General features: G+C 36.8%; 1 protein-coding gene across 1 annotated transcript in view; it reads left to right on the forward strand.

The window, feature by feature from the left end:
- Window positions 1-21366, forward strand: part of LOC144958989 (uncharacterized) — a 589046-nt gene that overhangs the window by 429822 nt on the left and 137858 nt on the right. The window contains exons 215-228 of the mRNA XM_078891292.1: window positions 1834-2136; window positions 2779-2933; window positions 3356-3506; window positions 4264-4566; window positions 5457-5557; window positions 6577-6781; window positions 7540-7842; window positions 8509-8811; window positions 9389-9579; window positions 10442-10556; window positions 11496-11801; window positions 18776-18978; window positions 20264-20360; window positions 20929-21234. Coding sequence (XP_078747418.1) covers window positions 1834-2136; window positions 2779-2933; window positions 3356-3506; window positions 4264-4566; window positions 5457-5557; window positions 6577-6781; window positions 7540-7842; window positions 8509-8811; window positions 9389-9579; window positions 10442-10556; window positions 11496-11801; window positions 18776-18978; window positions 20264-20360; window positions 20929-21234 — 3042 coding nt within the window. The remainder of the gene's footprint in view (window positions 1-1833; window positions 2137-2778; window positions 2934-3355; window positions 3507-4263; window positions 4567-5456; window positions 5558-6576; window positions 6782-7539; window positions 7843-8508; window positions 8812-9388; window positions 9580-10441; window positions 10557-11495; window positions 11802-18775; window positions 18979-20263; window positions 20361-20928; window positions 21235-21366) is intronic.

Here is a 21366-nt window from a genome sequence, read left to right on the forward strand (position 1 = left end):
TTTTTTTTAGCATGCAAAGTATTTTATTTTAAATTCTTAAATCGGTGAAACGTCTTAACTCACTCAACCCTAACACCGACTATATCCGTAGTTTACCCGGGGGTTACTTTTACCCCATGCCTATTTATTACATTTTCCTGAGACAAATTATAAGCGTAGTATCGAGGTTAATATTTTTAGTTTTTGTATGTTAATGATAGTTGAATAAAACTATCTATGTACCTACATGCTCATTTTTAATACATATCCTATTATTCCAATTTTGAAAAGTAGCGAAAGTCTTTCGGATTGAGTGAGTTAAACGAATTACAGATTCTAAATCAGATTTTATTAAGAAGATATTATCTATACATCATTATTTTTTTTTCACAATATTACTTTTATATTTTGTTATCATTCTTAATAGTTCTTGTTATGTATAAACAATGTATGCATAATATGTATTTTTACCGACATTAAATAATGTATTCATTCATTCATTCACTCATTCATTCATTCATTCATTATTTCATTCATTCATTCATTCATTCTATCATTCATTCATGCATTCTTTCATTCATTCATTCACTCATTCATTCATTCATTCATTATTTCATTCATTCATTCATTCATTCATTCATTCTTTCATTCATTCATTCTTTCATTCATTCATATGTTGTATTTGGGAAGAGTTTGGGGGGAGGGGGGGGGGGTCGTCAGCAAAAATATCAAGCTTTGATGAATTTGACTAGTCAGCCGTCTTTGGTGAATATAAAGAAACAGGAAAACTGTTTGAACAAATGATATGAAAATTAGAAGGTTAAACTGGGTTAAATTCAAATAAAGATTGACAAATGTTTATTATTCAATGAAGTATTTTTGATGGACATTTTTGAAACTATATACATTGTTTTGTTTAAAAAGGTGCAAACAAATTCTATATCATAACCTTTTAATGATCTTAATTCAATACATATTATTCTATAGATAGAACGAAGCTGACGTCACTTAGGTCCTTGTTATTGTTTTTTGCCATCCACGTATATGACTACTTCTCACTAAATTGTATGAACCAGACTATAAAAGTACATGGTAACACATAGTGTGTTGGTGCGTTATACTTCCGGATGCCAATGTTGTGAGCTTCTTAGCCAAAGGCATACTATTTATATTGCTATATTGGCTTATTAATGTACTGTAATGTTGCCATGTCTATCATTTGTTTAATTTGATCTACAATGATTATGAACCAATATAATATGGGTTACGTTTTAGTTCGTAGTCTTAGATTTTAAGCGAAAATGAAAGAATGAATGAGCAAAGAATTCCGTAATTTTGTTAAGCTGTTTTGTATCATGCTTAATTTTATCATTTTCTAAACAGATGATAAAAGTATATGTAATTCAATGTGGTTTACTTGCGGCTATGTGGTCTAGTGGTATGACACTCGCTTTCATATCGGAAGGTCCTGGGTTCGAGCCTCGCTCGGCGCATAGTTGAGTCCTTAGAAAAGGCTCTTTACTCACATTCTCTCACCGTACTCATGTGTAAAATGAGAACCTGACCATTAACAGCGTTGTCTCTGTTCGAAAAAGTGTAATATCGCCTAACAGGCGTCATGTCCCGTCCTAAATGTTAAGTGTTTCTGTTGGCCAGGGACCCCTTGTAAAGCGCTTTGAGTACGTTAAGTGGATATTGCGCTATATAAAAGTATATTAACCAGCAATCTTACATTTTAAAAAAAAGTAAGAATTCAATCATTTTTGAAGCTGCTGTTTTTCCTTTCCCTCAATTTTATTATTGTCTTTTAAAAGATGATAAAAGTGTATGACAATATAATATTTTAATTCACAGAGCCGCCATCTGCTCCAAGAAATCTCAAAGTGAAAGAAACTCAGAGAGACTCTGTCACCATCACGTGGATGCACAGCTCTCAAGATGGCGGTGACCCAGTTTCCAATTACGTCATAGAAAAGAAGGAGTCTTGGAAGTCGTCGTGGTCTCACGTGGACAGGGTCAAGGCCGTGATCACAGAGGCCGAGGTTCTCTACTTGACGGAGGGAACATCCTATTTGATCCGGGTTATGGCAGAAAATATGGCCGGCTTGTCCGAACCGGCTGTTGTCGATGAGGAAATTGTTCCTCAGAGTCCATACAGTAAGTTGAAATTAATCAACAAAAATGAATATATTATAACAGCTTAAAAAAACAAACAAAATACCAAACATGGCAGGTTTCGGGCTCAAAACCCTTCTTCAGCCAACAACCAAAAAAAAAAAAGCAATAAAGACATAAATACATTAATACTAAATTCCAGATAGACAACAGAGAGTACGTTGAAATATTTACATATATTTATTTATATTTGTGGTGGATGGGGGTGGGTGGGGTGGGCAATTGTTGCTTAATTCTGTTTTAATATGTTGACACAGATTATATAGTTTTCCCCCTTTTTCCGTTTTACTACTATATGAATGTTGATGTCTCGATTCAAATATTTTTCCATTAAAATCTCTCTCTCTCTCTCTCTCTCTCTCTCTCTCTCTCTCTCTCTCTCTATCTATCTATCTATCTATCTATCTATCTCTCTCTGTCTCTCTGTCTGTTTCTCTCTCTCTATCTCTCTCTCTTTCTTTCTCTCTATCCGACAATGTTCTTTGTATCTTTATAAAAACAATATCCCATTACACTACATCCCATTTTGTCACTCATCCCATCGTTATAAAAACAAATCTCCCCTAAAACCTCATCCCATTTTATCACCACTACCACCACAACAATGTTTGTGTGTCATCCCAGAACCCCCCTCAGCCCCTGTTGGACCACTGGAGGCCACCAACGTGACCAGTACGTCGGCCACCGTCTCGTGGAAACCTCCCACCAAAGACGGAGGTCTTCCCATCAAACGTTACACCGTAGAACGACGAGACGCCAAAAGACAAGCTTGGATGAAGGTGACTAATTAATAAATACCTTTTGACAATGTTTTCATTTTAATAATTTATTTTACGAATGTTTCATCATCATCATCATTGCCTTGTTCACCCTGGGTCAGGGTATAGGCCACAGACAAACAGTTTCCATCCTTCTCTATCCCGAGCTACCTTTTTTTTTTATCTCGGTCCATGTCTTATCACTTCTCTGTATATCAGCTTCTTTAATTCTTCTCCATGTTCCTCATGGCCTTCCCCTTGATCTTCTGCCCTGAGGATTCCAGTCCAATGTTTCTTGCTAGTAAACAAGAAGCTTACCTGAAAATAACCCAAAACAAACAAAGGCCGAAACGTCGCTTTCTTTATTTTGTAACCTTTATAAGAGTCATTTTTACTCTCTTTATTTTACTATACAACATTCCAATTTTTCTTCCATCGCACAGGTCGACACGGTTAAGCCGACCACCCTGTCATGTGACGTCACTGGCCTTGTAGAAGGAAACAACTACGTCTTCCGGGTATTCGCTGAGAACGCTGAAGGCGTCAGCCATCCCCTGGAATCAGATGTACCCGTCACGTGTCGCAGAGCACCTGGTATGTTCTGTAATTGTTACTTGCCAATCGTTTAAAATTAAAATCAACATCAGACTTATTGGTCAGATAATCTGGAATATTAGGGCCTTACAGTAGTATTTATTTTTCGATTTTACATTGCCGTATTGATACATTTTTCCTGATATTCAAAGTTGTGTAAAACTGTCTGTGAATGATACAACACAAGCTATATGAGATTCTGTAATTATAAACTACTGTATAAGGCATTTAAAGGATAATTCCTATTAAGCCTTAGCAAGATAAGATAAGATAAGATAAGATAAGATACAGCATTGTTGGTGAGTTATTTGTCCCTTGGCTTGAAGTGATTATCTGTGCCTGATCTTATAAATGATTCTCACACAATGGCTGATTACGTCAAGATATAGGCAATTTTGTACTAATTAAAAGGGGCTTCTGAATTTAAAATAGAATTCTTTAACCCTCTCCTTACCAACTACATGAAAATCGTAACATTCGTTTCGAAACAACCAACATTTTTCTTATTCAAATTTCTTTTGTACATCATATAATTTAAAGAAACTGAACAGTGTGTTGTAGAGCATGTTTTACTAAAGAAGTTATGTATGGCAAGAAGTAATATATGTTGGGTGTGAAGTTTTGGGGAAAATCCTGAAAATGGCTGGTAAGGAGAGGGTTAAGAACTGTTTTAAGTGAATGTCTCAAGGCATTACAATATCAGAGTCAGCATTGTCAAAATATTACCTTTTGAAAACATTTTTCAAAAAACCTACAGAAAAACCAGGGCCACCATCGGGCAAACTCCGAACCAGTAAAATCACAGCAGACTCTGTCACTTTGGACTGGCTGCCAGCATTGGATGATGGAGGGTCACCTTTGACCTCTTACATCATAGAAGCCCTGGACAAGTCCAAGGAGTGGAAGACGGTGGCCGAAGTAGAACCCACTTGTACAAAACACCTGGTCAGGAATTTGACGGAAGGGGAAGAATACAAGTTCCGTATTATGTCGAAGAACAAGATCGGTCGCAGCAAACCTGTTGAGGCTGATAGCAAAGTTATACCATCCAGACCACTCGGTGAGTTATTTAGAATTAATACAACAAGAAACGCTGATAGAGCTAAGGAAAACAATTTTCCAAACAATAAACTTCCCTCGACAAGTGTTACTGTTTTTATGTTTTTTTATTTTACTTTTTCTTTTAGAATTTAAAATGGCCGAGCTATAGGTAATGAGATTAGCGGAAGAGTAGCGTCCCTTGATTGGACGTCACCCATAGTCTGTGACGTCACCGGCGGAAAAGTTATTAGAGAGAGAACGTCATGTTGGTTGTGCGCATGCGTCTCTCGTCCTCGCTTCCGGTGAAAGCGGTTTGAGACACTTCAAAACCAAATTGACGTTCTCTCTGTAAGGTGACGTCCAATCAAGGGACGCTACTCTTCCGCTAATCTCATTCCCTATACCTACATCATGATTACAATGTGTCTCTATGATCACATGATGAATAAACGGACTACTGTATATGCATTTCTTAAATAATATCAAACGATGCATAAAAATAAGTCTATACGTCATCTCAGATTATCTATTTAAGAAAAACGTTAGCTTTTATATAGCGCAATATCCACTAAACGTGCTCAAAGTACTTTTGAATAATAACAGGTAATAGCTTCCTTGAATTAATTTTAAAATATTTTTTGAATTGACGGAATATTAAAATTTATAAATATTTCTGAATCGTTTCACCATTTTTGGGGGGTCTATTTCTTGTTCTGCATGCAGTATGATAGCCATCTGGTTCATAACATGAATTGGGCAACAATTGCCCTTCCCACCAACCCCCATCCACCACCTCCCACAACTCGCCTTTCATTTTCTTCAGGCATACTCTATAATATTTAGTCTCAATTTCTAATTTTACATTTCATAAAAATTGAAATGTCATATTTTTTTTATTTACGTAAACAGAAGCGCCTGGAGCTCCACGGGGTCCCCTGCAAGCTGACAACCTGAACCGTGACTCCATCAAACTGTCCTGGCAGTCCCCATTGGATGATGGCGGATCTCCCGTAAGTCATAATAGGCTTCAACAGTCGTGACGTCACTTCCCTCGTAATGGCCACGTATAGTAACTTAGTAACTGGTTCTAAACTATCGGAACAATGGCGGACGCCCTTATGAAATACTTCTACGACGAGCATAAAAGTGTACTCGGAGGAGAAAATCATTATAAATCTGATCAAGTTTTGACTTTTATACATTCTGATCAGATGGCATGTGAAGAAGTTCTAGTCAGTACGAAGAATAAAAAGTACCGATTTTCTTTGTTTAGAACCAAGCTGCTCGTTGCTGGGCAGACGTGACATCAGACTATTGAATCCTATTGACCCAAATCTCTTTTTCCGCTACACAATGTTAGAAATTAAAACGACATATTATTATGCAGACCATCCCTTCAATCCTATATATTGACGAAGTAACCACGATACTTTATATCATGTTATAGTCAAAAGGAACAGAAAATTATAATTTTGAGTCTTTAGCTGTTTATAGCTTCCAAAATACCGTCTATTACATTTTATTGTTAAAATGTTTACATGATCAAACGCTTAGAAGATTGTGTAAAAAAGCGGATACGAGCTAAATAGTTCAGCCATCCATTATATTAAGATTTAATCATAGATCGACTATAAAATTATTTGTTTTTCTTGCTCAGAAATTTTTCCTTTTTATAAGCCATTGAATTTTTTTAACTGATCAGATCAACGCAAAGAGCTGTGAGCTATGTAATATATTATTATTATTATTATTATTATTATTATTATTATTATTATTATTATTATTATTATTATTATTATTATTATTATTATTATTATTATTATTATTATTATTATTATACATAATATTATAAAAAAATTGATACATTTTTCCTGACATTCAAAGTTGTGTAAAACTGTCTGTGAATGATACAATGGAGCTATATAAGGCATTTAAAGGATAATTCATATTAAGCCTTTAGTGAGATAAGAAAGACAGATAAGATTATATACCAAGATATTCACTTGTTATTAATGTGTTAATATCCCAGGTCACTGGCTACATCATTGACAAACTGGACATCCAACGAGGAGGCTGGGTGAGGGCTGGACGCGTTCCCGCCGATACCACAAGTCACGTGGTTGGGTCCCTGGTCAAGGACCACGACTACAACTTCAGAGTGTACGCTGAAAACAAGCTGGGCGTTGGACAACCCCTGGACATGAAGGCGTCCATCAAATGCAAGAGTCTGTACAGTAAGGCTTTTGACTCACTTAACCCTCTCCTTACCAGCTATATGAAAATCGTTACATTCGTTGCAATACAACCAACATTATTCTTATTCAAATTTCTCTTTTACATCATAAAATTTAAAGAAAATGAACACAGTGTGTTGTAGAGTATGTTTTGCTAAAGAAATCATTTATTGCAAGAACGTTACTGCTATTGTATTTTGAGTGATAAAAATATTTTTGTGTTAGTTGGGTGTGAAGTTTTGGTAAAATCCTGAAAACGGCTGGTAAGGAGAGAGTAAACAACTTGATATGAAAATGTTTACAAAATTGTGCTCGTTTCCTTCAGAGCCATCCGGCCCATGGATCCGGAGTTTTATCCCCTATTTCTATAGCGAGAAACAGACAATAGCAATTGCTTGCTATCCTTTGGATAGGAAGCTAGTCTATCGCAAAGTATTTTCCCCAAATGTGCGTCTATGTGGTCAAGTGGTATGACACTTGCTTTCGGATAGGAAGGTCCTGGGTTCGAGTGTCCCTCTTAGCGCATAGTTGAGTCTTTGGAAAAGGCTCTTTACTCACCGTATTCAAGTGTAAAATGAATACCTGACTGTTAACAGCGTTGTCTCTGTCCAAAAAAAAAGTGAATTATCGCCTAACAGGCGTCATGTCCCGCCCTACATGTTAAGTGCTTCTGTTGACCAGGGACCCCTTGTAAAGCGCTTTGAGCACGTTGAGTGGATATTGCGCTATATATAAGCTCATTATTTTTTTTTCTTCAGATGTCCCGTCAGCCCCCCAGGACCTCAAAATCTCCGAAGTTACTGACGAATCTGTCTTGTTGGAGTGGTCTGCCCCTGAAAAGAATGGCGGCACGGATATTTTGGGTTACATCATCGAAAAACGTGACTCCGTCAGCGGCAGATGGATACAGGTCGGTCGTACTGACGCCAAGGCCAGGTCAATCAAGGCCCGTAACCTCCTTGAAGGACGTCCCTATTACTTCCGGGTCATGGCCGAGAATGAAGAGGGTCTGAGCGAACCCGTGACCCTTAGTAAACCTGTCACTCCCATGAAGCCAATTGGTACGTTTATCGTCGTCGTTGTCGTCGTCGTTATCATAATCATCATCATCATCATCATCATCATCATCATCATCATCACAACTAATATTATCACTACCAACAACAACAACTTAACCAACACCACCACAACCATTACCATCATCATCATCATCATCATCATCATCATCATCATCATCATCATCATCATCATTATCATCATCATCATCATCATCATCATCATCATCATCATCATCATCATCATCATCATCATCACAACCACTGCTATCACTACCAACAACAACAACTTTACCAATACCACCACAACCATCACCACCATCATCATCATCATCATCATCATCATCATCATCATCATCATCATCATCATCATCATCAACATCATCACAACGAACTCTATCAGCACCACCACCAACAACAAATTTACCAACACCACCACAACCACCAACATTATCATCATCATCATCATCATCACCTCCATCATCATCATCATCATCATCATCATCATCATCATCATCATCATCATCATCATCATCATCAACAACAACAAAGACCATTTTGCTCACAACACATTACTTTAAATATACTTCCTACTGTATCAAATACATCCCATTCATCCATTTTGTTTTAACTACAAGACACATATAATTTACATTTCAATCTATTTCCCAGAACCACCAAATGCTCCAGAAAATGTAGAGTGTATCCGATTCGACCAAAATTCTGCCACTCTTCAATGGAGGAAACCATACTTCGATGGCGGTGCCAAGATCACCGGCTACATCATAGAGAAACGCGAGGGCAAATCCTCTTCCTGGACATTGGCCGAAGACATTGACATCCCAACCTGTAACGCCACCATCAAGAACCTTCTCGAAGGATACGAGTACGAGTTTAGGGTCTGCGCCAAGAACGCGTCCGGGCCTGGACAATACGGATACTTGACCGCTTCTATCATTCCATCAAGACCTCTAGGTAAGTACCTGCCATGTGGTCTAGTGGTATGTATGACACTCTCGCCTTCGGATAGGATTGTCCTGGGTTCGAGTCCCGCTCTGAGCAGCGCATAGTTGAGTCCTTGGAGAAGACTCTTTACTCACATTCGCTCATCGTAGTCAGGTGTAAAATGAGTACCGCTGACCGTTAACAGTGTTGTTTCTGTCGGAGAAAAAAATTGTAATATCGCCCAACAGGCGTCATGTCTCGCCCTACATGTTACGTGTTGCTGTTGGACATGGACCCTTTGCAAAGCACTTTGAGCACGTTTAGTCGATATTGCTCTATACAAAAGCTCATTTTATGGGTCAAAAAAGAAAGTAACATTGCGTTTTTGTTTATTCATCTTAACAACGCCACTACCAAATTATCTCATTCGCCTGTAGTGTTTCATTCATCCTGTTTTGTGAATAAAGGGGAATCCCGAAACGTCCAATTTATCCGTTTTTGTATATTAAATTGAAGCTTCCAATCAATTTTTTCACATTGCTATTTAGATCTTTAAGACAGAAAATTGAAATGTTCCTTTATCTCTCCCCCCCCCCCCCCCCCTCAGAAAAACCATCAGCACCGCGAGGACCTCTCACAGTGTCTGACGTCACAGAGGACAGCGTGGTCCTGGCCTGGGACAAACCCGACTTTGACGGACGCTCGCCCATCACTGGTTACATCGTAGAGAAGTTCGACACCCGAAGGCCGAGATGGGTGCGCGTGGACACTCTCAAAGCAGACGAAACTTCTTTGAAGGTAACAAGAAATTTAACCCTCTCCTTACCATCTACAGCAAAATCGTCACATTTGTTACGACGCAATATACGTTTTTTCTTATTCTGATTTATTTTGTACATTACACACTTTGAAGAATGGTCTTTGTTTAAGTAATAAGAACATAAAGTCGTTTTGTAGAGAGCTTGTTTGAGTTTAAAAAATCAAATTTTCTGCTGGGTAAGCCTGGAATTTTGGGAAAATGCTGAAAATGGTCGGTAAGGAAAGAGTTAAGTAAAATATGTGACCTTAAGATGTTGAAAGCTGAATTTATAGCCAGAAATATCAGACTTGTGTTGAGTTTGTATGTTTTATTGGGGAGAATGGATACCATATTTTTTGGGTGCTAAAATGCCAACAATTTATATTTTTGACTAGTTTTAACATTAAATTCGGCTTTTAAGCATATGGTTCGTTCGACATAATACCGTTTTGAGACGATGGGTCACATATAATATCTGAATGAATATGAACATTTATCTTTGGCAGTTCCGCGGTTTACCATGCTCAATGCGGATCATAATGTTTCATTTATTTTTCCAGCAGGCCAAACAAACTTTTATTGCTTTGAGCACATTTAGTGGATATTGCACTATATAAAGACAATATAAAGCTCAATTAAAGGATTAAACAGGTATGAAGAAAAATACATCTTAGTGAATATTCATTATATTCGATAACTGGCGCTGGTATGACCTTAGTGTGTTGCAAGCGCCGTAAAACCCGTAAAAACAAACAAACATTCAATATTATCTATTGTATCATATTAAAACTATGCGTTTATTTGCATATTCATAAATTATGCTATCATTGTCCAATTGTCTCCGTCTTTCAATAAAATAAGATTGAGAACCTTCTGGAAGGAGTTGACTACAGATTCCGAGTGATGGCCGAAAACAAGGTTGGAATTAGCGACGCCTTGGAGACGGAATCGACTGTCAAACCCAAGAGTTTGTATGGTGAGTAGGAAGTTATGCTGGATGTACAACACTATAATAAATTTCAAAATCTTGCAATGATTATATTGACTTTTTAAAGTGAAATGAATAATTACATTGCGTAAAATTAATAAACCTCCCTTTTCCTTATAATTATGACAATGGTCTTGGTATAGTTTTATGAGAAACTGTTTTACCCCCTCCTTACCTTTCGTTACGATGCAGCCAACGTTTTTGTCATTCTAATTTCTTTTGTACATCATCATATTTGAACAAAAATATTTGCTATAGTTAAAGTATATTAACACTGTGTTGAAGAGCTCTTTTAGCTAAAAGAATATGTATAGCAAGAACTAAATTTTGTGTTTGAGTGAAATAAAACTATTTTTGTATAGGTTGGGTGAGAAGTTTTGGGGAAAATCCGGAGAGAGTTAAGTACTATACAACATTCTTTTATGCAGTTAGATAAAAGCAGTATAATTAATGATTTTCATCCCATATGATTTAGTTCATAAACAATTAGAAATTATAAATACTGATTTACCAAGCGCTTCTTAGTCAAACAAAATTTCAAGAACACGTCATTAACTCACTAAATGAAATATAAACCAATATGGTTTGAAGTGTAAAGATCAAACGATGTTGATATTTAATTAACATTTACAGTTGATTTTTTTTTCTATAAAATAATTCACGTTAAATCAACTAAGTCTCGTATTAATTTAAACGAGATTCAGCATCATAAATAAGATCTTGCTTTATTATGCTTTGTAGACAACATGTGTTCTTTGATTGGTTGAGATGTTGAACTTATTCAAAGACAAACATGTGATTACTGAAATAAATACAAGTTAAAAAAAATATTTTATGAGCTTTATCAATTAAACATTTGTGTTTACCAACTATCCTGTTATCAATACTCACTAACAAACACGTTTCTATGCAAATTTTAACTTACAGAAGCACCGTCTTGTCCAGTTGGTCCAGTCAAAGCTCTCCAAATCACACGTGACTCAGCCACCATCCAATGGGAAGCGCCCAAATACGACGGAGGTCTTCCTATCACTTCCTACATCGTTGAACGCCGAGAGGAGGGCAAACGTGCTTGGATGTATTGCGGCAGAACCGATGGCGACAAGACAGAATTCACCTGTGCTTCCCTCTACGAGAACAGGGAGTACTATTTTAAGATCTATGCCGAGAACAAGTGTGGTCGAAGCAAGCCTTTGGAATCTGAGACACCGATTGTGCCCAAGAGAATATTCGGTGAGTATTTTATTGCAAGTAACAGATACAGCGTTTGTAGCTAGAGAAGAAAGCAGAGACAAGTGGGAGGAATCTGAAATTATTTTTTCTTTTTTTTTTTTGAGGGTTGGGGGGGGGGGGGTATGGAAGAGTGGGGGAGTATAGTGTAGATGAAGAGGAGGAGGAAGAAGAAGCCGGAAAAGATGAGACGTAAGAGGAAGAGAAGAAGAAGAAGGAGGAGAAGAAGAAGAAGAAGAAGAAGAAGAAGAAGAAGAAGAAGAAGAAGAAGAAGAAGAAGAAGAAGAAGAAGAAGAAGAAGAAGAAGAAGAAGAAGAAAAACAAAATAAAAGAAGAACAAGAAGAAGAGAAAAGGAGGAGGAGGAGGAAGATGAGGTGGTAGAGAATGGAGGAAAATCAGTAGGATGAGGAAGAAGTATAAGTGAAGTGAATTGTCTTTACTCTTCAAATAATATTCGATAGAGTTACTTCCCCTCCCCCTCTTCAGACCTCTCCCCCACACCATTAGCCAATAGACCCATCTTAGTACAAATACCAGACACTTGAGTTTGAGATAACCTCATTCCTTTAGCTACATTGATTTTACTATATCAATGGTAATAAAAACACATTCTCCTGAACGACTCTTCATTCCATCCATCCGATTACACCTAATAGTTTATCTAGTCCATTCCTCTGCAATTATTCTACTGTTTTTTTTTTTCACTCTCTACATTTACTCGCTCTTTCCCATCCCCCCCCCTCTCTCTCTTTCTCTCTCTCTCTCTCTCTCTCTCTCTCTCTCTCTCTCTCTCTCTATCTATCTGTCTATCTGTCTATCTATCTATCTATCTATCTATCTATCTATCTATCTATCTATCTATCTATCTATCTATATATCTATTTATCTATCTATCTATCTATCTATCTATCTATCTATCTATCTATCTATCTATCTATCTATCTATCTATCTATCTATCTATCTATCTATCTATCTATCTATCTATCTATCTATCTATCTATCTATCTATTTATCTATCTATCTATCTATCTATCTATCTATCTATCTATCTATCTATCTATCTATCTATCTATCTATCTATCTATCTATCTATCTATCTATGTTATTTATTATTTATCTATCTATATCTATCTATCTATCTATCTATCTATCTATCTATCTATCTATCTATCTATCTATCTATCTATCTATCTCTATCTATCTATCTATCTATCTATCTATCTATCTATCTATCTATCTATCTATCTATCTATCTCTGTCTCTAATTCTTCGCCCCACATTTTTTGCAGTCCATTTCCCATCCATAAATGAGCTTCTTAGAACCATTCTATTCTTACGTCTCTTGTAGATAGTTTAAAAAATCCCTCTGCTCCCCTGAAAAATCCTTTTCTCTCCCCCCCCCCCCCCCCCACCCCAATACAAACAAAAAAAAAGGAGAAAAGAAGAAAGAGAAATTGAGGGGCAATGAAAAATGTGTTATTCAAGCACTTTTTAAAAATATTTAAAGCGTATTTCTTTATGTCTAGCTTTGAATAATTTCTAAACTTCTGTGAAGTTTCCGCGAATCACTTTAAATGAAGAAAGTAGAAAACGGTAAGGGCTGCCTGAAGCCGGTGATCGTAAAATACTAACGACAGAGTGAAAATGGAAAGGCTTCGTATGGGAACAAAACAGACAATGGACGTTTCGGGTACAAACCCTTCGTCAGCACAACAGTACACAAATAAACGTGGAAAACAAATAAAATTATTTATTTATTTTATTTTATTTGTTTTCCAAGTTTATTTGTGTACTGTTGTGCTGACGAAGGGTTTGTACCCGAAACGTCCATTGTCTGTTTTGTTCCCATACGAATCCTTTCCATTTTCACTCTTTCGTTAGTATTAAATGAAGAAATCAATTTACTGATCATTTTTGACAAAACCGTTCATCTCGGATATCTGCGTTTTGAGATTTCAACACCCCAGAGGGTTTCAAAGGTGACCTTTGTGTGTAAGTGTGTGTTTGTGTATGTTTGTGGATGTGTGTGTGTTTGTGTGTGTGTGTATGTGTGTGTGTTTGTGTGTGTGTGTTTGTTTGTGTGTGTTTGTGTGTGTGAGTGTGTTTGGGTGTGTGTGTGTGATATGAAGATAATAATATGTGACCCATCGTCTCAAAACGGTATTATGTCGGAACGAACCACATGCTTAAAAGCCGAATTAAATGTTAAACTGGTCACAAATATAAATTGTTGGCATTAGCACCCTAAACTATGGTTGCCATTCTCCTCAATGAAACATACAAACTCAACACAAGTCTGATATTTCTGGCTATAATTTCAATTTTCAACACCTTAACCATTCCGACTTAATACCGTTTTGAGGCGAAGGGTCACATATTTTATATCTGTTCCTCTTATTTACTTTGCCTTTGTGTGTGTGTGTGTGTGTATGTGTGTGTATGTGTGTGTGTTTGTAAAAATCAGTTTAACTCCATATTTTTACCTAATCATTATTTTTGCATGCTAGATGGTGGCGGTGAGTCACAAATTATATTTTAGTTTGATTTTCTGTCCCTTTCTGTTTTGTCTTGTTGCCAAATGCATGAAGAAACTTTTTGCTTCACAGAATAGGCTTCAACAGTCGTGACGTCACTTCCCTCGTAATGACGCATTGTAACTAAGTAACTAATTCGAAACTATCAGAACAATATCGGACGCCCTTATGAAATATTTCTCCGACGAGCATAAAATTTTATCCAGAGGAAAAAAACCCGTTATAAATCTGATCATGGTTTGACTTTTATACATTCTGATCACATTATGACATGTTAAAAAGTTCTAGCCAGCATGAAGAATAAAAAGTACCGATTTTCTTTGTTTAGAACCTAACTGATGGTTGTTTAGCGGACGTGACATCAGACTATTGAATGCTATTGAGCGTGTAACCAAGTATGTTGCAGCATGTATTGCATGCATAGTAAATAAACGCACTGATTAATTACCCCCCCCCCTACAATGGCGAATCCTGTGTATTTTTTATAAAGATTAATTTTAATAAAATTCTTTTTCTATCAATCAAATTGAATTTCCCTGTTCTCACAAACTTTAAAAAGCCATTTTTAGTTTATAAAAGAATTGTTAACTATTTTTTTTTTCATTTTTTTTTTTAAACCACGTAACTTGTAGCAAGTTTAATTTTGGTTTCTGAGATTAACTCATTCAGGACGGAATACGAATTTAGTCGTATACATTCTATCAAGAAAAAAAAATAATTTTTGTCTGATCATCAATTACTTAAAACAAATTTCTTTAACCTCTCCCCTAACACCGACTTTGACCTTCACCTTGGGCTATCAGAGTATTCCGGCTTTAACTGGATGAGGTCAAGGCCAAACCTGGAGCCTCGTATCCACGTGTACTTGACCCAGACGATCAGAAGAATCGAGTATTTATATTGAGTATTCGAGTATTCGAGTATTCAACCCTCTGAGTTGTAGTTGTACTTACGACAGGATCGATCTCAACTCTATTGACGGACGATTCTAAAGTAGATTAGCTAGACGATACCAGAAGACGCGTCAAGATTTTTGACACTTAAAGTTAGATACATCACTTGTCAAATGTTGGCTTTTTGTGCTTTTTTCGAATGCTGTTTTGTATTGTTTGATTTTTCTTTTTGGTTCATTTTTCCATATTCTTTTGGGGGTTTTGGAGGCAGTGGGGTTGGAAGGGGGGGGGGGGCGATCTTGAATAATTCTACCTTTCATTTGCTCATTTTCTAATATGAATATGAAAATTATTTTACTCCTGCAAAGGTGGGTCTCTATTGTTCTTTACAAGGGTAGGGGAGCAATTGTTTCTGACAGATACCGGGATATACTCCAGCTCCCAGCATCTTATGGCTTTAAAGGAGTGGGTGGTCTTAAAATGAATTATCATACGGAATTGACCTAAGAGCCAACTTGTTTTATCTCAGCCATTTCCCTTGTCAAAATCAATAAGAACAATGACAATGAAGAAGGGAAATGATCAATTTATAGATCAAATCCCAACTTAAATTTCGAAAGTTGATTTGATACGAGTTTTTCGTCGTTTAAATATTGTTTGTGTCATAACAAAACGATATACGTGCACGTGGCCTCACATTGTTGTTATTAATATTTGATGTTGTTTCTAATTCTAAAAAAAATTGGTGTTTGATGTTATAATTTCATTCATTTTCAAATGAGATAAAAATGGGTATTTGTATTTTTACCCTGAATGTTTAACCCACTAGATTTATATATTGTCATGATTATTTGTGTAAAACTAAGTGTCTTTTTGATGTGTGTAACACTCAAGATTTGTTGGAACCGTACAATACCTATATCTACCTGTGTTTTGTGATAACCAAGGCTATGGAATAATGCGAAAAAAATAATTTATTTAATCTTCAAGTTTTGATTCCAACTCTTTCAAATTTCTACATTGTAACTGTTGTTGTTGTTGTTATATAATTATTTTATTTACTTTGCCTTGTACAAAAACAAAAAACTCTGAAACCGATGAGTAACACTTTCAAATACTCACCTGCAATTTCTATTCTATATCTGACTACCATAATTTCAGAGTAATTCTCCTCTCCTCTCTCTCTCTCTCTCTCTCTCTCTCTCTCTCTCTCTCTCTCTCTCTCCAGCTCTTACTTTGAGATATAGCATCCCCCTTAGCCTGAATTCTCTGTATTAGACTTATGTTATAATTTTAGATAATTTTGTAATAATTCCTTGACCAGCCACAACAAATATTTACATTTAATTCCCCATGTTATCCTCATTAATATAACAATGACTATAACAGATGTATAGCTGTTATAATATAATCTTTAAACCCTAATATAAATATTCCTTGACCAACCATTGCAAACATTCGTATTTAATTCCCTATGTTATCCTAATTATAACTAGACACATTCCCTATGATAAAACAATAATTCCCTTTAATAATTCCCTATATAATAATTCCCTTTGAATAAAGATTTGCTTTCAATTAACCTCGCATTGTTTTGGAAGTTGTGTTATTTGGTTGTGATTTTATATGCTTTCCTTTTCTGTCTTGCTTCTAAATGATTATAATTTGAAAACGTTTTGTGTGAGCCGTTTGTGGTGGGGTTTTTTTTCCAGTAAAAGTATTAAAACCAATGTGTACTTATTTGAAGGTCTGATTATCCATATTGGTTTGGGCTCATTATTGTAATGGAAATACACTCAAATCAACGCATAATAATATTATTTACAAAAATGTTAAATTAAGTCCATAATTTCGTTTGGTCACCAGACCTACAAATATGTGCACGTTGACTAAAAATATGAATATTAACATTGTGTATGCTTATAAAGTTTGTGTTGCGAGAATTTGGATATGTGCGTCGAATGTGTGTGTGTGTGTGTGTGTGTGTGTTTGTGTGTGAAAGAGAGAGAAGGAGAGAGAGAGAGAGGCAGAGAGAGAGAAAGAGAGAGAGAGAGAGAGAGAGAGAGAGAAAGAGAGAGAAAGAGAGAGCGAGAGAAAGAGGGAGAGAGAAAGAGAGAGAAAGAGAGAGAGATAAAGAGAGAGAAAGGGAGAGAGAGAGAGAAAGAAAGAGAAAGAAAGACAGAGAGAGAGAGAGAGAGAGAGAGAGAGAGAGAGAGAGAGAGAGAGAGGAGGTCATCTTTGAAACACATATTATTAGAACAAAGTAATTAATAGTTATGAGTAAAAAGGAAGAGGGAGGGAGGAGAAGGATTTATCATGGTGAGGAATAGAAGGAGGAGAGGGAGCAAGAAGAGGAAAATGATGATGGTGTTGATAATAACGACGTGGACGACGACGATGATGATGATGATGATGATGATGATGATGATGATGATGATGAGGAGGAGGAGGAGGAGGAGGAGGATGACGATGATGACAATGACGACGACGACGACGATGATGATGATGATGATGATGATGATGATGATGATGATGATGGTCGTGATGATGATGATAGCGCGTCGTTTTTGTCAAATTGACAACCGTGACAATAACAATGGTGACACTTGTATGAACGGAAAACATCGAAACTATCGTATTTAATTGTCCTCGGCGCTTGCTTCACTCTTTAATAGAAATTGATAACTTCTTGTTCAAAAGGTAAGCATTTTAAAATAACAATCAGAAATACGATACATTCCTTAATCTAAATACATGGTTTAAGTTATGTCATTACTCTTTCCTACCCTTGTCCTAACAAAAAGGTAACAAACAATTTCCATTGTTGATAAAGGGGAAACCCGAAACGTCCTTATTATCTGTTTTTGTATATCAAATTGAAGCTTTACATTCAATTTCACATTGCTATTTATTTCTTCGAGCTTCGAGCAGCAACATTTACATTAATTTGTCTGAAGCAATATATTTACTTGTGGTATGACATTCACCTTCGGATCGGAAGGTTCTGGGTTCGATCCTTTCTCGGCACTTACTTGAGTCCTTGGAATAGGCTCTTGATTCACATTGTCTCACCGTACTCATGTGTAAAATGAGTACCTGGCTGTTAACAGCGTTGTCTATGTTGAAAAAAAAATGAATACCGCCTAACAGGTGTCATGTCTCGTTCTACATGTTACGCGTTGCTGTTAGTCAGGTACCCCATGTAAAGCACTTTGAGCACGTTTAGTGTATATTGCGCTATATATAAAAGCTCAAGTTTTTTTTTACTTATTTACTATTTCTTATATTTCCATTCATATGAGAGAGAGAGAGAGAGAGAGAGAGAGAGAGAGAGAGAGAATGAGAGGAGAGAGAGAGAGAGAAAATAAGTAGGAGTGAAATATCTGTTCAATGTTATAGTTATCATTTAACGTTATAACAAGTGTAACTAAATGACAAATTGCCATATTTATGGACAATAAAGATCTATTATTATTATTATTATTATTATTATTATTATTATTATTATTATTATTATTATTATTATTATTATTATTATTATATCCCAGGCAAGCCGTCACCACCAGAGAACCTGCGTGCCGAGAAGGTTGACCGTGACTCCCTGACTCTGGTTTGGTCCCCACCGGAGGACGATGAAGGAGACATTACCAAGTACATCGTCCAACAACGACCTGCCGACAGTCAACGATGGGACAATCTGGCCGATCTGCCTGGAAAAACTACTTGGCTCATGGTCAAGAAGCTGCCTCAGGTAAGTAGATTGTCTGGTTAGAGGTAGATTTTGGCTCAGATCACCAATTCACCAGTTGCATTCTGTGGGGATTCTCTGATAAGAGGTAGATTTTGGCTCATGTCATCAATTCACGAGTTGCATTCTGTAGGATTGTCTGGTTAGAGGTAGATTCTGTCTCAGGTCATCAATTCACCAGTTGTACTTTGCACTCTCTGGTGTGGACGTATGGTCTTGGAACATAGTTTCGTAAACGCATAGCCTGACGTTGACCAAAAGTATGTCACAATACAAGGTGACCAACCGTAGCCATCGTTAACATATAGCCTGAGACGAGAACCCAATAGGACTTGTAATTTGACGTCATTTTAAAGGTTTGTGCAGTGTCTAGTGAGTTGTCGTTAGTAGGTAGTACTCAAGGAAAAAAATGATCTCATAAGTTGAACTATTCAATACAACCCACGATTTGTTTTCATTTCAAGCCAAAGACTTGTCTTTTAACGTCATGTTGTGGTCAGTATCAGGCTATAAGTTTACGAAGGATATGGACCAAAACCACCGAAAGAAAGTTAAACAATGAGTTGTACTCGATAGTTCAACCAATGGGACCAACAAATTTCCTGCACAACGGGGAAAATTAAAAAAAACACCGTTAAGTATTGGAATGTAAGCTTCAATTTATTAAACGAAGACACATAATACTGTGGAAGTTTCGGGTTTCCCATTTATCAAGAAAACACGATGAATGAAACACTAAGGACAGATGTTTTATATATATATATATATATATATATATATATATATATATATATATATATATATATATATATGTGTGTGTGTGTGTGTGTGTGTGTGTGTGTGTGAATGGCGTAGTTCAGGTGAATAAACAAAAACAATGATAGGACAGGAAATAGAATCCTCCTCCCTTCGGAAGGAAGCACGAATTCGTGTAACATTTTCATTACACTACGGAGCTTACTGTTTTTTTCTACCTTTGCTCAGCGGTACGGTCTTTGCTTCATACCCGAAAGGTACCGAGTTCGACTACCCGCCGCTCTGTGTGGCCTTGAGCAAGTCACCTAGCCTTTGCTCACTTTGCGGCGCTGTACTGCGGCTGACGCCTGGGTTATTCCAATCTTCCCTTGGAATAGACCCTAAAGACAAATTTCCCCTTAGGGATGAATAAAGGGAATCATTATTATTATTATTATTATTATTATTATTATTATTATTATTATTATTATTATTATTATTATTATTATTATTATTATTATTATTATTATTATTATTATTCTTCCTAATCTAGGGCAAATCTTTCTCATTCCGAGTGTTTGCTGAAAATCCTGCTGGCAGAAGTGACCCCGCCGAACTCTCAACGCCTGTCACTCTCAAAATCAAGAAGGGTGGGTATTTTTCCCCTCAACATTTCGTTTTTAATGACTTTTTAACATATCTACTTTCATCGCTATAATGTTGTATAACATGTATGTGTCACGCTTAATTTTGTATTTTGTTGTGTGTGATTTTTCTATCAACCATTAGAGACAATATTCTCATAAAATTGCAATGATATATAATTTTAACTTGTTAATGTTGAAACAATAAACAAATTGAGCTTTTTGTGCGGCTTTGTGGTCTATGTGGTTGGATCGGAAGGTCCTGGGTTCGAGCCTCGCTCCGCACATAGTTGAATCCTTGGAAAAGGCTCTTTACTCTCATTCTCTCACCATACTCATGTGTAAAATGAATACCTGGCCGTTAACTGCGTTGTCTCTGTCGGAAAAAAATTGTACTATCGCCTAACAGGCGTCGTGTCTCGTTCTGCATGCTACGAGTTGCTTTTTGTCAGGGACCCCACGTAAAGTGCTTTGAGCACGTTTAGTGGATATTTGCTCTATATGAAAGCTCAAGTTTTCAAGATTTCATTATTGTCTCTTCCCTATATAATATTTGCCATTATCTGGTCCATAGAAAAACCCAGCGCACCCAAGAACGCCCCAGTCGTGGAGGAAATCGGCAAAGACTTCGTCAATCTCTCCTGGTCTCCACCGGAATCTGACGGCTGTTCGCCGATCACCGGATACGTCCTGGAACGACAGGACATCAGCGGCCGTTCCTGGTTACCGGTCTTCAAACAGCCGGTCAAGGAGCTGTCCTGCCAGGTCGCTGACCTCCGTGATAACTTGACCTACCAATTTAGAGTGAGGGCCCAGAATGCAGTCGGCTTGTCGGACCCCTCGCCTTCTACAGAACCGTTCATGTGTGGACACAGCATTGGTGAGTTGAATTAGACTTTTTGTAGTGGCCGTGGTGAGGAAGATGATGGTGATTATGTTGAAATTCTTCTTCTTCTTCTTCTTCTTCTTCTTCTTCTTCTTCTTCTTCTTCTTCTTCCACTACTTCTTCTTC

This window comes from Berghia stephanieae, chromosome 13 (genome assembly GCF_034508935.2).
Source record: "Berghia stephanieae isolate SIO BIC M18660-M18661 chromosome 13, UCSD_Bste_1.3, whole genome shotgun sequence".
Classification (NCBI taxonomy): Eukaryota; Metazoa; Mollusca; class Gastropoda; order Nudibranchia; family Aeolidiidae; genus Berghia; species Berghia stephanieae.